A 14,186-nucleotide genomic window follows, 5' to 3' on the forward strand; every position below is an offset into this window, starting at 1 on the left:
TCAGCTTTGGAAAGTAATGCACATTGGAAGAAAGAATCCCAACTATACATATACAATGCCACTAAATATATCTATCGTACACTGATACCTTGAGGCGACCAGAATTCACAGTAATCATCGGGGGGGGAGGAGGGGAGGAGAAGAAGGAAAGAAAGTAGAGTAGGCTGAGGTGAAGAGACTGTGAGAGAGAGGGGACTGAAGGGAACATTGGTAGAAAAGTTAAGCATACATACCTCGATCTGTGTTTCTAAATCTAGAGACTCATTAACTACTACATTAGGATAATCTGGCCAAACCTAAAGAGAAAGGAGGGAAGAAAAGAAATTAAGCTACACTGAATTGATTTTTATGTAGTTTCTGAGACCTACTACAGCTTTTAAAATGTACTCTTTGCAGGTCACAGTGCACTCACAACTGCAAAGAAAATATTACATGTTTTGCAGTGTACGTACATTTAGCACTGCACAAAATAAATTCCTTCTATGCACATGTACACCCCTCCCCTAAGAAAAGAGATACAGCTGAATATCATTGGTATAGTGATAGCACTACAGTCTAAACCATCTCACTATTACCTCTCCCAGAGGTATCACAGACACACTAAACAAGAGGGATGGCAGGCAAAGCCTGAGGAATCCACATAAGAAAGTCCTCAATTAAAAAAAAAACCAATTTATTCAGAACAGTCATTTTTGCCTTTGAAATCCACTCCTCATTTTTAAACTGTAGTTCTCACAACAGTACCTTTGCCCAGACAATCTCAGTGCTGTTAGGCCATTTGATGAAGACATCATCCTGCACGCCTCTTGTGAAAGCTGGATAAGGATCTGTCTCATTGCCCGAAATAGGTGGGTCCTAAAATACAGAGAGAATCCAGTTTTGCAGTTATTTTAACTGTACATTATTTAATTCAATAAGTGAATTATGGTATTTCACTATCTATAAGTATACTAAGTGAAGAAAAAAGTACCAAACTACTGACCAGAATAGCGATGAATCTCATTCCTTCTTCTTTTATTCGATTAACCAGAGCAGGAAGTCCAGAAAAGTTTGGGCTGAGAGTAAAGTCTAACTTCCGGTCCATGTAATCAATGTCTGTATACTGTACATCCTGCAATAAGTGAAAACAAGACACAAAAAAGGTTAGAAATTATTTTAGAAGTCAAAGGTGTAATTAACTTTAGAAAGTCTGATTCAGACTGGATTAGCTTCAAATGGTATCATCGGGGGTTCTTATTTTTTTCTGAATTAGTTTGCCTAACTAATATTTAAAACACAACAGTCAAAGTAAGAGAATGCTGGCTTTAACAAAAGTAATAAGGCAAAATAAGGCTGTATTTTAAAGCAAAGACATTGGGCTAGATTCATCAGTATGTGCTATATATTCATCCATATTATAAATTTAGTGGATTTGCACCAGGAAGAAGTTGGCTCAAAATATTTATATAGAGGCACAATTTAAGATTTGAAGGAAGCACCATTTTCTATGTACATATTTTTACTATGTTCTTATACAGCAGCTAATAAAGTTAAGTAAAGAGATATATAAATTGGAGCTTCATATCATGCAGGGAGAATGCCATGAAAACAGAATGGTACGGTGCAACAGTAGCATCAGAATTGTCATTCTAGACATTGTGGAAAAATGTTATGGTCCTTTAACTTAAGCAGTAGTTTATGCTGTTAGTTCCTGAGATCAAGAATTCAATCCTGTAAATAAACTGAATTGTTATGAGTGGGGGCTGTACATAAATGGAGATGAACTGCTGTAGCCCTATGACATCTGGGATAAACTTCCCTGCCCAGAAGAAGTGCTAACATCAATAGCTATTTGTCTGACTATAGGCCTTGTCTGCTCTTGGAGAATATGATGTGTTCTTAACTCGGATTATCTAATTCAAGTTAACTAATATTAGATAAACTCATAGTGAAGACAGGGCAGTTTGTAGTTTCCACACATTAGGTGGAAGTAAACCACTGGCCACCACCAGAGTGTAAATTGAGTTAAAAACACACAATGTGTTTTTAAAAAAAGATGCATCCGCTAGTGACCACATATAGAGGTTTATGAGTTTGCTACTTTCTCTAAGATAATGTGCTTGGTCCTTTAATTCAAAAAGTAGAGGCTCATACGTTTAGATCAGGAGACGTGGGTTCCATCCTTGCAGACTACTTGAAAAAGGGTATCATTACAAATGGTGGCCCATACCAGGATATGACCTACTGTGGACTTCATCCAACTTCTGCTCTTACACAAAACCTTAACAGTGATCTTAGCAATGTTAAGGAAGAATAATTTTTCAAATGAATGTAATCTGTGACAGCCAGATGCCTGGATACAGGGAATATGAGGCTACTATTAAGGTTCTGCATGAGGGCACAATATGGATAAAGTTAGAGAATGTGTTGCTCTTCAGAATCTGTAGGAGATGGAAGTGAATGCCTTATGGTATGTTGGACAATCTTATCAACCCTATTGACAACACTGTAGGTGATGTGAAGGTGACAAGGAATGGTACAGACTTTTCCCTTAACTTCTTTCATTCTTTCCAGGTTGAGTAGCAAGGCCTGATAGGACTAAATTGTTTTTGTTTGGTGTAATGATAATATCATCTGTGAACAGGGCATAAAGGGGCTTAAAGCATACAAAGAATACTGTTTCAGTACAGTATGTGGTTTTGGTTCTATAATTATTTCTCATTTCTTTTTCCCTAGAGAACAAATCTGTGATTAGAGAATTCAAATAACATCACTAATTATAACTGCAAACAACATACATAAGGTATCCTAGCTGCCTTCATTTCCTCGTACAGGTCAGAGACTTCGGTGTCATTTTTGTATCCATAACGGCATAACTGGAATCCCAAAGCCCAGTATGGTGGCATGACCGGTCGTCCAATCAGCTAACAACAATAAAATAGAGGGGAAGAAAACATTATTTAATCATGGTAATATGGAAAATAGGACAAAAATACAATTAGTTGTATAACTTTTAACATAATCAATCCTACTGCAGTGTATTCCTGAACAACCAACTCCGGCGTTGGGCCCAACACCATGTAAAAGTCCAGAATTCCGCCAATAGTGCGATACGTCAGAGCAGGAGTTGGCTGGAATGTGACATCTGAAAACGCAGAGCATACATTCAGGAACCAAGTAGTTCAATAAACCATTTTTATGAGAAAGTGCATAATAGAGGAAACTATTTCTGAAAGTATTTGTTTTTACCCATTGCATTACTGTTAAGCAAGAGGACTCCATGAGCATTTCCATCATTTTCCAGGCCCATGTAAAAGGGATGCAAACCATAGGAATTCAATTTGTACTGCAAAAACAAGAAAAAGAAGTTATGGTTTCACTTTGGAGGTGCACATATTTGTGAACATTCTACTGGCAAGAAAATGGTCTAATATTCCTAAATGACTACTGATAAATCCATAAAGTTATCATAAAATAACTTTCCCACAATTTTCATCTTTTAGGCACTTTTGCTGTATTGTATGATACATTCAAATGGCCTTTTGACATTTTTGTTTTATACAAAAAGTTCTAAAGGTGTAATTGTAAAGGTCAGGAGAGTACAGCTATGTAGATAGAAGACAGCAAGGTATATAATGACTAGACTGATGAAGCAGCATATAAAGGAGAGAAACATGTAACAGTCTATAACATGATCCACCCATGTATTTTCCTATCACATATTTTTAACAATGACAGCTCAGCAGTTTACAACTAGAAAACCAATGATTACGGAGCACTCATTTTAAAGGGTCAAGTCATGTAGTTTGCTAATCCACTGAACTTTCATCCCTGTAGTTTCACAGAATTCCTTCACAAAAATTTCTCTATACTGTGGCTTGCTGGAATACTTGTTGTGATGGCTCCCACTGTAATGTGATGTGCGTAACATTAACATACAGTTCTTATCACTGAACCACTTTTCATAAAAACACATGAGTCCGTGATCAGTCTTAGTCGTTTTACATATATGTATATATAGAAATTACTATTTACATTTGAGGCCCCAGATAGACCCACTTCCTTCTCTTTCTGTTTGCAGGCAGAAGCCCTACCCGGGCATACTTCTACATCTTCTCAGTCACTCCCTATGAACTTGGAAAAGTGGACATTTTTTGTACCCCCTTAACCCAGAAAAGATCACCCAGGATTATGTCCAAGTCCTCCAGCATTTAGTCACATTTATAGGAGCAGCCTGAAAGTGATATGAGGCTGGTTCCATCTGAGCTAATGCCTGCCCTGCTCACAGGGAGATCTGACTGTTGCATTCTCCTTGCTCCCTGCTTCTTGCTGCTGACATCTTGGTGCCTCAGGGTGACCTGTGTAGTGGGGGGATGTTGGGATTGCATGACCTGGTACTAACCCGTCTCACTCTTGGAGGTGGAACCATTGTTCTTATGTTCCTCGCCATTTCTGCCCCAACCTCACCTGTGGGGTTGGTGTGTGCTTTCAGAATTGCTGGGCACTCTCCCGTAATTCCCATTAAAGTCAACGAGAGCTCTGAGCATCCCGCATTGCAGGAAACCTGGCCAATATATATATTTTAACTATGTGTGTGTGAGAGTGATTGTCTATGGGTTGCTCTCCCTCTCCCTGTCCTCTCTACACAAGCCAAATTTGCAAAGTGGATAAAACGGCTGCCAAGACATGTCTATATGAAATATTAAAACCACAATATTTCAGGCTAGAAGTGGATTTCACAAAGTGGCCTTCAACAAAATAATCAAACCTTGAAAAGTTAATAAAAGTTAAATTTCCGGAACGTGGGAAGGATGAGAGAAAACTGGCAAAAAGTATGGCCAAAAATAGTTCTCCAGGTCTGCTCAGTTCTTGTAGAAACCAACATATACCATAGAAACATAGAAATTGACATAACAGATAAGATCAGTGGCCCATATAGCCTGCTATCCCATCTCCAGATGTGGTAAATATTAGATGCTTCAGAGAAAAGTGCAATTAATCCAAAATGTAATAACCTGTTTTAAGGGAAGTTTTTTCCAAACCCCAAGTTATCTGAGAGGACTTTAACTGTTACTAAACTTAGTTTTGGTTTGTTGTAATGATAATGATATCTGTGAACAGGGCATATCATACACCAGTGTTACTGCCTGCATTGTTTTAAAACAAAATATACTATAGTCACCCTGGAAAAAACTCAAAGTAATGTGCACCAAGAACATAGTTGTTGTTTAGGAAAGAATCTAATTCAAACTTCATCTCTACTTACACCAGGGGACTGGTCTTTTGTAAACATTCCCCAGGTGTTCCAGTTCATATCACGCCGAAATGTAGTGTGTTCAGTTTCACCAAATCCGTAGACATACTGTGATGGCAGACGGGTAGAAATCTGAATGAACATGTCGCTAAAGGTGAAGCCAGGTACCTGAGAATCCCAGCTGAAAGAGAAGGATTACCCAACTTTCATAAGTAAAGAGCTGGAAAGATACACAAATAATAGTGGCTGAGAATTTTGAAAGTTACAGAGAATATTTGGTGTATTAGCCATGTAATTGCTTTTATTAATGAAGTGCAGGGTGACTGTTTAATCTGCTGGAAGACTATCTGTGTCAGACTGTAAGGAAGTTGGGTATTATTGAATACACTCTGGAATTTAGATAAAATGAACACTAAATATGTATTAAGAAGTTTCTTAGAACTGAAGGAAACTCTAATTAATCTATATATTAATTTCAATTTTAGTGATGTTTTTAAACCCAGTGTATCGTATGCTTAGTAATGATGACACATGGGGAAGCAAAGGAAATGTTAGAGAGTCTGATGATTGAAGTTTGAATGATTTGTGAAGTCAAGGCTGAAGACAGTTTTGTTGGCTTGGATAAGCACCTGAACTTTCAAACCAAAAGCAAATTGTGAAAATTTTGGGTCTCTTGCGTAATTTGTGCTGCTACTCAGGAGAAAAAGTTTTCATAGATTCAGAATATTCCAAAGCCAGAAAAAAACATTGCAATAATCTAGTCCAGGGGTAGGCAACCTATGGCATGCGTGCCAAAGGAGGCATGCAAGCTGATTTTCAGTGGCACTCACACTGCCTGGGTCCTGGCCACCGGTCCGGGGGGCGCTGCATTTTAATTTAATTTCAAATGAAGCTTCTTAAACATTTTAAAAACCTTATTTACTTTACATACTTTACATACAACAATAGTTTAGTTATATATTATAGACTTATAGAAAGAGACTTTCTAAAAACATTAAAATGTATTACCAGCACGCAAAACCTTAAATTAGAGTGAATAAATGAAGTCTCGGCACACCACTTCTGAAAGGTTGCCAATCCTTGATCTAGTCTGACCTCCTGTATAATACAGGCCATAGAACTTGCCCAAAATAATGCCTAGAGCATGTGTTTTAGAGAACCATGCAATCTTGGTTTAAAAATTGTCAGTGATGGAGAATCCACCCTGTCCCAATGGCTAACTTACCCTCACTGTCAAAAATGTATGCCTTACTTCCCAGTCTGAATTTGTCTAGCTTCAGCTGTAAGCAACTAATTGTGTTATACCTTTCTCTTCTAGATTGAACAGCCCATTATTACCTATTTGTTCCTCATGTAGATACGTACAGGTTGTAATAAAGTCACCCCCGAGCCTTCTCTTTGTTAAGCTAAACAAATTGAGCTCTTTGAGTCTATCACTATATGGTATGTTCTCTATTCGTTTAAGTCATTCATGTGAATGGAGGGTTCTTCTCTGAACCCTCTCCAATTTATCAAAATCCTTCTTGAATTGTGGGCACCAGAACTGGACACAGTAATCCAACAGCAGTCGTACCGGTACAAATATAGAAATAAAATAACCTCTTTAATCCTAGGCAAGAGCCTCTTCCTTATGCATCCCAGGAATGCATTAGCTCTTGTAGCCAGAGCTTCACACTGGGAAGTCCCATTCAGCTGATTTTTCACCATGACCCCCAAATCTTTTTCAGAGTCACTGCTTCCCAGGATAGAATCTCCTATCATGTAAGTATGGACTTTGTTCTTTGGTCCTAGATATATACATTTACATTTATCCATATTAAAATGTCCATTTGCTCAAGCTCAGTTTACCAGATCACTCTGAGTCAGGAACCTGTCCTCTTCAATATTTAACAATCCCCTAATTTTTGTGGCATCTGCAAACTTTGTCAGTGGCAATTTTATGTTTTCTTCCAGGTCATTGATAAAAATGTTAAATACCGTTGTGAATATACGCATTCTGCTCAAGGTGTATGCACGCCGCATTCATTCAAATCAAAGATGTATCCTTGCAGTACCACTTGTGGAACACGCACCCCTGCCTTCCTCATGCAGGGAGCCAAGGACTTTAAAGGAGCTTGACCACTGCCTCCCTCTCCATTCCTTCATACCAGTGTCCAGCTAATACACTAAGTAGCGAGGAAGAGTCGTGGAACGTATAGGTGCACAACACAACGGGAAAAAGGATAGTTACTGTATAGGTAAGTAACCATTTTTTCTCCTTCAATTGATTGTTCACAAAAACATTCCACTGCAGGTGACTCACTAGCAGCTGCCTTACAGATGGTGGGACTTTGGATCACTTGAAGAGAGATTGCAGCAATGACTTGCCCATATTGGCACCATCTCAGAAAGCTTGAGTGATAGGCCAGTGACCGGAAGAGGTATATACTAGTGAACAAGTTGCTGTCTTGCATATATCCACTATTGCAGTGGTTCCCAAACTTGGGATGCCACTTGTGTAGGGAAAGCCCCTGGCAGGCCGGGCTGGTTTGTTTACCTGCCACGTCTGCAAGTCCGGCGGATCGTGGCTCCCACTGGCTGCAGTTCACTGCTCCAGGCCAATGGGAGCTGCTGGAAGTGGTGCGGGCCGAGGGATGTACTGGCCACCGCTTCCAGCAGCTCCCATTGGCCTGGAGCAGCGAACCGCGGCCAGTGGGAGCCGCGATCAGCCAGACCTGCGGACGTGGCAGGTAAACAAACCGGCCCGGCCTGCCAGGGGCTTTCCCTACACAAGTGGTGTCCCAAGTTTGGGAAACACTGCACTATTGGTATGTTATTCAAGAACACTGAGGAAGTGGAATGAACCTTTGTGGAATGGTCCATTATCCTCGGAGGGGGAGCAATCTTTGCTAGATAATAGCAGAGTTTGATGCAGTCAGAATTCCAATGAGATATATACAGTTCTCTAACTAGCTGCCCTGTACTCCTACAAAGTGTATAGGAGATAATCTAAAAGAATGTACAAAGTATGCAGCCTCTCTTTGGCTTTACCAGAGTGAGCCTTTGGAAAAAAAACACCGGAAGATGAATGATCTGATTGAGGTGGAACTTCAGACATAAACAAGGTGTGGCCAAAAAGAAACTTTGTTTTTGTGAAATGTCTTAAAAGGAGGCTTTGCTAACAGTGCCTGAAGCACAGACTCCCTTTCAGCAGATGGTACCTGACTGCTACCAGAAATGCTGTTTTCATTGATAGCAACAATTATAAGGGTGTTGTTGCTAAAAGATAAAAAATGGGGAACCATCAAACAAGACAAAACTAAATTCATCTAGTGGATCAGAGACAGGAGGGCATATGTGAATTGGGACTTTTAAGAACTGAGGCATCGAGAGATGCGAAAAGACAGTAAATCCCATCTACCAGTGGATGTATCACAGAGATAGAGGCTAAATGCACCCTTAGAAAACTGATGGGGAAAACCATAATATTTAAAATATAGCAGGTAATCTAATATATGTGTAATATCTGGATTACTTGGTGACAACCGGTGAGACCCAGTCCAGATTGGGAACCTTTTCCATTTCATTGATAAGTGGCTCTGGTTGCGCCCTTCCTGGTGCATACCAACATGGCTTGGACATCCTGAGAGCAAACTCTTTCCTCACTGCCAGTCATCCAAATAAGGAAATATCTGAATGCCTAAATGTTGAAGATGACCTGCCAATACTGCCATACATTTGGTAAACACCCTCAGGGCATGTGTTAGGCTGAAGGGCAGCACCATGTCCTGATAGTGCATATTGCCTACCATGAATTAAAGATTCATGTGGCAATACACCCTAGCCACAGAAAGTAAGTATGTATCCTGCAGCTGGAGGGCAACGTACTAATCCTCCACCTTCCAGGAAGGGATAACAGATGATAGGGGAACCATTCTGTTCTTCATTTTCTTGGTTAATCTGTTAAACTTTCTTAGATCTTAGATCTAGGAATCTACATTTCTCTTCCAAAACAGGCTTTGGAGCCATGGCACCCAGAGAGGCACTCCTTGTGGAGGAATGCTCTGCTCTCTCATGGTCAGGATCAGGCTCTTAAGAGGGACATGTTGTCTTTTCAGGAAGACTAACTTTAAGACAGGAATTCCTTTGTTTCTTCATCCTCGTGGGGAAAGAGGTACAGATAGGACATTTGTTCCCCATTTGTCCCTCTCCTAAACAAATTAGGCAACATTTGAAACTCTCAATAACAGCCATGCATGTGGAACACAGATGTTTTGGCTTTTTTTGCCATGCAAAAATCCCCTGGATTTAAATCATCAGCTAACTAACTAAACTGCAACTATACGAAGTGAACTATAAGTATGTACATATCAGAAAATCTCTTTCACAGATGGCTAACTGAGGCTCAAGAGCAACAGGAAGCTCTCCAGCTCTCACCACAGATGGTATGAAGGAACTGAGAGGGAGGTGGCAGCCATGTCCCTTTTATGGCCTCAGGTCCATGCACGAGAAGAGCAGGGGCACGCATACTGACTAGTGGTACTGCTGGCAGAAGTCTTGTACTCAAGTGCATTGGGTGCACATACACCTACAGTGGAATGTACACGAGCACAACCAGTCAGTCAAAGGAAATGTTTAGCTATCTTCATTTTGTTTAAGCCACAGCTCCAGCGTCAGTGGGATAGCGTCTCTTTTAAGTTGGGTATCAGCTCAGAATCAGCATCTGTAAACCACATTCTTTTCGTTCTGAATTTTTCAGAATTAGTTTGATATTTTGCAATAGATTTAGTTCTAAGTGAGAATTAATTGCTCTGGAAGCTCTTGAGGATGTTATCACTGATGTAATAATGTGCCCTCTAAGGATATGTCTACACTGGAACTTGAGGTGTGATCTCCAGCTCAGACAGACATACCTGTGCTAGTTCTCATCAAGCTAGCATGGTAAAACTACAAGTGTAGCCACAGCGATGCCAGCAACAGGACAGGTTAGCCGAGTACATACCTAGTGTTTCAGATGGGATTGTACTCAAGGCCGATAGCCTATCTCAAATTTATAGGTACCACAGATACACTTCTATTTTTTGTTTGCATTTCCAACTCCCGTGTAGAATTACGCTAAAATAATAAATAGATCTTCCTGAAACATATCAAGTTAATTTAACATCAAGTACTTTTCAGCAGTAACACCATGGCAGCTTAGCAAAATGCAGCCTATTCAAAGCTAAGCCAGTATTTAGGGATTTCCACCAAACATACAGGTTAAAATTAAAATGTCATCTATAGCAAACCAAGTTTTCACTTACATAATTGTTCTAGTGTGTTTGCGCCGAATCTCAATACCAAATGGATTGTTCTTAATAGTCACTTCATAGAGTCGACCTGCTTCTGTACTTGTTGGAGTACTAGGGAGGAATAGTGGTACTGGAACTTCATATCTTTTATTGTTGGCATCATAAATCTATGAAAAGAAAGACAGTAGTCTTGAAGGCAGGGTGACCAGATGTCCCGATTTTTAGCTGTTTGTCCCGCGTCCCAACCGATCTTTGGTCGGGATGCAATTTGTCCTGATATTTTGCTCCGCCGGCGGTTTTTTTTTCTTTTCCCACCGCTGGCAGAAGGCAGCACTCGGCTTCCCTCCCTCCTCTCCTCCCCTCCCTAGTGTCCCGATATGGTTACTAATACTAATACAAGAAAGCATTTGAGTATACCATTTTTATATTAATTGGGGAATTAATTAATGAGTATTCTAGTGAAACTTGGCTTTCATTAAGACTGAATTCAGATCTTTATCACATCCTACAAAGACACAGTAAATTTTGCACACGGATTTTCAGTACTTGCTTAATTCTGTTGAGCAGTATCTCACTCCTTGAGTAGACTCATGGTTTTCAATTGGATGATCTGCAGAGTGAGGTGCTACTCAGCCTGAATAAGAATCTGGCCCGATGAGAGGACTCTCAGAACGTGATACTACTCAGCCTGATTAAAGGCAGCAGAATGAAGCTAGTAGAATGTTCAGCTAAGGAAGACGATGCCGCACATGTGGTTGAACCGTGAAAAGTAAGTGGCTGCAGACTCCTCGCTCAAGCTCTTGTACACCTTACATAATGTACAGGAGTCCACTCTCAATCCCTGTGTCCTTTATAAGGAAAACAAATAGGAGCCATCTCTGAGGCACCTTATGAGGATTATAGCTGTGGAGGCTGATTTTTCACAGCTTGAACTGGTTCCTCGTCAATTATTACCTCAGTGCTTTGATAAAACCCTGCACATCTATGTTCATCACTGATGTTTGTTGAAACTTAGGTAGCTCAACTGACACGCTGAGCTGTCTGTAAAAGAGCTCACAGAGAAAAAACCCCAAAGAGGTGAGAATAAGCACTCTGGAACCTCACACCACTTCTAATATTCAACATGTCAGACATGGGACACAATGTGATATGACATTACATATGGAATAGGTCAAATTGCTCAGTAATCAGTAGGTCATGCTACTGCAACAGTACGAAACAAAGCAGTGTTATCCACGTATTTGCACAGCAAGCCATCATTAGCAGTTTGGAGAAAACGTGATCACTCTCTTTGAATGATAAAACAAAATATAATGAAATAGGCTCTAGAACAGTGGTTCTCAACCAAGGTAAGCATACCCCTAGGGGTACGCAGAGGTCTTCGAGGTTGGACATCAACTCTTCTAGATATTTGCCTAGTTTTACAACAGGCTACATAAAAAGTACTAGCCAAGTCGGTAAAACTAAAATTTCATACCGACAATGACATGTTTATATTGCTCTATATACTGTATACTGAAATGTAAGTATAATATTTATATTCCAACTGATTTATATTCCAACTGTTATAATTATACAGTAAAATGAGAAAGTAAGCAATTTTTCAATAATAGTGTGCTGTGACACTTTTGTGTTTGGGTATCTGATTTTGAAAGCAAGTAGATTTTAAGTGATTTGAACTTGGGATTACGCAGGACAAATCAGACTCCTGAAAGGGGTACAGTAGTCTGGAAAGATTGAGAACCACTTCCCTAGAAGGAGGCAGATGTGTAGTTGCTCCCGGATGCATCTGAGGGGGAGCCCCTGAGCACCAAGGCTTCAACTGTGGCAGCCTTTACATAAGCCATTCAAAAGATGGGTCAATTCTTACTCTCTCCTACTCTCCTCTGTAGCCATGTACGGTCTAGTCACATTTTAGCTCAGTAAAAATGAAAAAGTATCACCATCACCAATCTCAGCATAGATTGTCTCAACAGATTCAGATTGAAATTACCTTGAACTGCAACATGTTGTTGTCATGATATTTCACTTCCAAGCGAAGTGTGTTGATAGAGGGAGAACGATCCCCATAGCGGTCAGGGATATTAAGATTTCTGGAGAGGTCAGCTGTAAGACCCGAATCGTTGTTTTGAATGTTACTGACAGAATAGCCATAATTACTTGGGTAGTAACATGATGGTACAAGGAAGTTAGAGGCAACCTGAAAAATATATTGCAGATTAGAAAACAGTATGTGAGATCATTCATTTTAATAACAGTAAAAGACAATTCCAGAAAAATCCCATTTTAACAGGTAACTCATTACATGAGCAATTGGTTGGAAAGGTTACTGCAACAACGCTGAACAGTGTGAAAATGAACCCTAACGAAGAACACAATGATTTATGCAATTAATATCAGAGAAAACTTTCCATCATTACAGTGGTGTCCCTTGGAGGAGGACATCTCATTACAATTATACAGATATACACCATTTGAGTTGACAATTTCAATGCAGAGAATTTAAGTACGTTTAGAAATATGAAGAAAAGAACTTCCTGGGATTTATTTATGATTTGTCATCACTTATTTACATTTAAAAAACATCAGCACTTGATAACTTTATCTTTCCTTTTCTTAAGTGTATTTTTAATAGAAGCATCTTTCACTTGTTTATAAAATTATATTATATTAGCAGTGGCAAGGAACACTGCATTAAATGCAGGTGTTTAAAAGTCACTATTCTAAATCCCCCTGTCAAATTCCTTGTGTTTTTCTGATATTTTCATTTTCAGAGTGAGATTTTTTCATGCTTTGTGTATGCCCAGAGGGTTTTTCTCCGCCTGAAAGTTTGAGGATAAGCAAGCCCACCTTTTACTGAATACACGGACAGGGAAAAAATACACTTTTTCTCACCATTAAAAAGAAAAATTACGACAACAAAAAAAAACCTTGCAACTTCCTCTGAACAGGTGTACAGTCAAACAGTGTTTGAGAGGTGAAATCAAGCATGCATCAAGTAGCTCTAAATGACGAGAAGTGCCTTTTGTTCAGGAGGAAATGGCTGAGAATTCACCTATTTACTTACTAATTTCATTGACTGAGCATACTGAGAAGATCTTTTCACTGAGAACTCAATCTTACTTCCATTAGAATCAAGTGAAATCTTTGCCTGGCACACAGATTACCATTGTCCTCCTTATCCTAATCAAGCTTGGAATCAAACAGCTAAAGAGAAGGATGGGAAAGAGAGAAAAATAGAATAGGGATGAAGTGATACTTGAGATGGTACTAAGTGTAGAAACCTCAGGTTCACATCTTAGGAGTTGCTCAAGACCCAGCTCTGGGGATGCTGATGTCAGCCGATTTCCTCTTTTTGGCTGGTCTTTTCAGATCAGGAAAAAGAGAGCCCAATGGCAAAATGGCAAATGCCTGAGTCCCAGCAGTGGTAGTGATGGTTATAGTGGTAAGGATGATTAATTCTGCCTGTCATGCATAAGCGAGCTGCCAAGTGATCCCCTGAGAAGCAATGTCCAAAATGGGTGGCAACCTTGATCATACTTATTATTATTAGTCATACTTATTTTCATCTCTCAAACATCTCAAACAAATGCTAAAACAATTCTGCAAACTCATCAAATACCTAAAAACCCTAGTCAGCAACTCTTTTAGTTGAGATAAATTAAGTTAGTGTTATTAAAGTA

General features: G+C 39.6%; 1 protein-coding gene across 1 annotated transcript in view; it reads right to left on the minus strand.

Annotated features, from left to right (window-relative positions):
- SI (sucrase-isomaltase) overlaps positions 1–14,186 on the minus strand; it is a 155,917-nt gene that overhangs the window by 21,928 nt on the left and 119,803 nt on the right. Inside the window, exons 49-57 of the mRNA XM_034781458.1 lie at positions 12,497–12,703; positions 10,516–10,670; positions 5,246–5,414; positions 3,229–3,325; positions 3,012–3,124; positions 2,778–2,903; positions 983–1,111; positions 745–855; positions 234–296 (exon numbers count right to left, since the gene is read on the minus strand). Coding sequence (XP_034637349.1) covers positions 234–296; positions 745–855; positions 983–1,111; positions 2,778–2,903; positions 3,012–3,124; positions 3,229–3,325; positions 5,246–5,414; positions 10,516–10,670; positions 12,497–12,703 — 1,170 coding nt within the window. The remainder of the gene's footprint in view (positions 1–233; positions 297–744; positions 856–982; positions 1,112–2,777; positions 2,904–3,011; positions 3,125–3,228; positions 3,326–5,245; positions 5,415–10,515; positions 10,671–12,496; positions 12,704–14,186) is intronic.

The sequence above is a fragment of the Trachemys scripta genome, chromosome 9 (genome assembly GCF_013100865.1).
Source record: "Trachemys scripta elegans isolate TJP31775 chromosome 9, CAS_Tse_1.0, whole genome shotgun sequence".
NCBI classification, from domain to species: Eukaryota; Metazoa; Chordata; order Testudines; family Emydidae; genus Trachemys; species Trachemys scripta.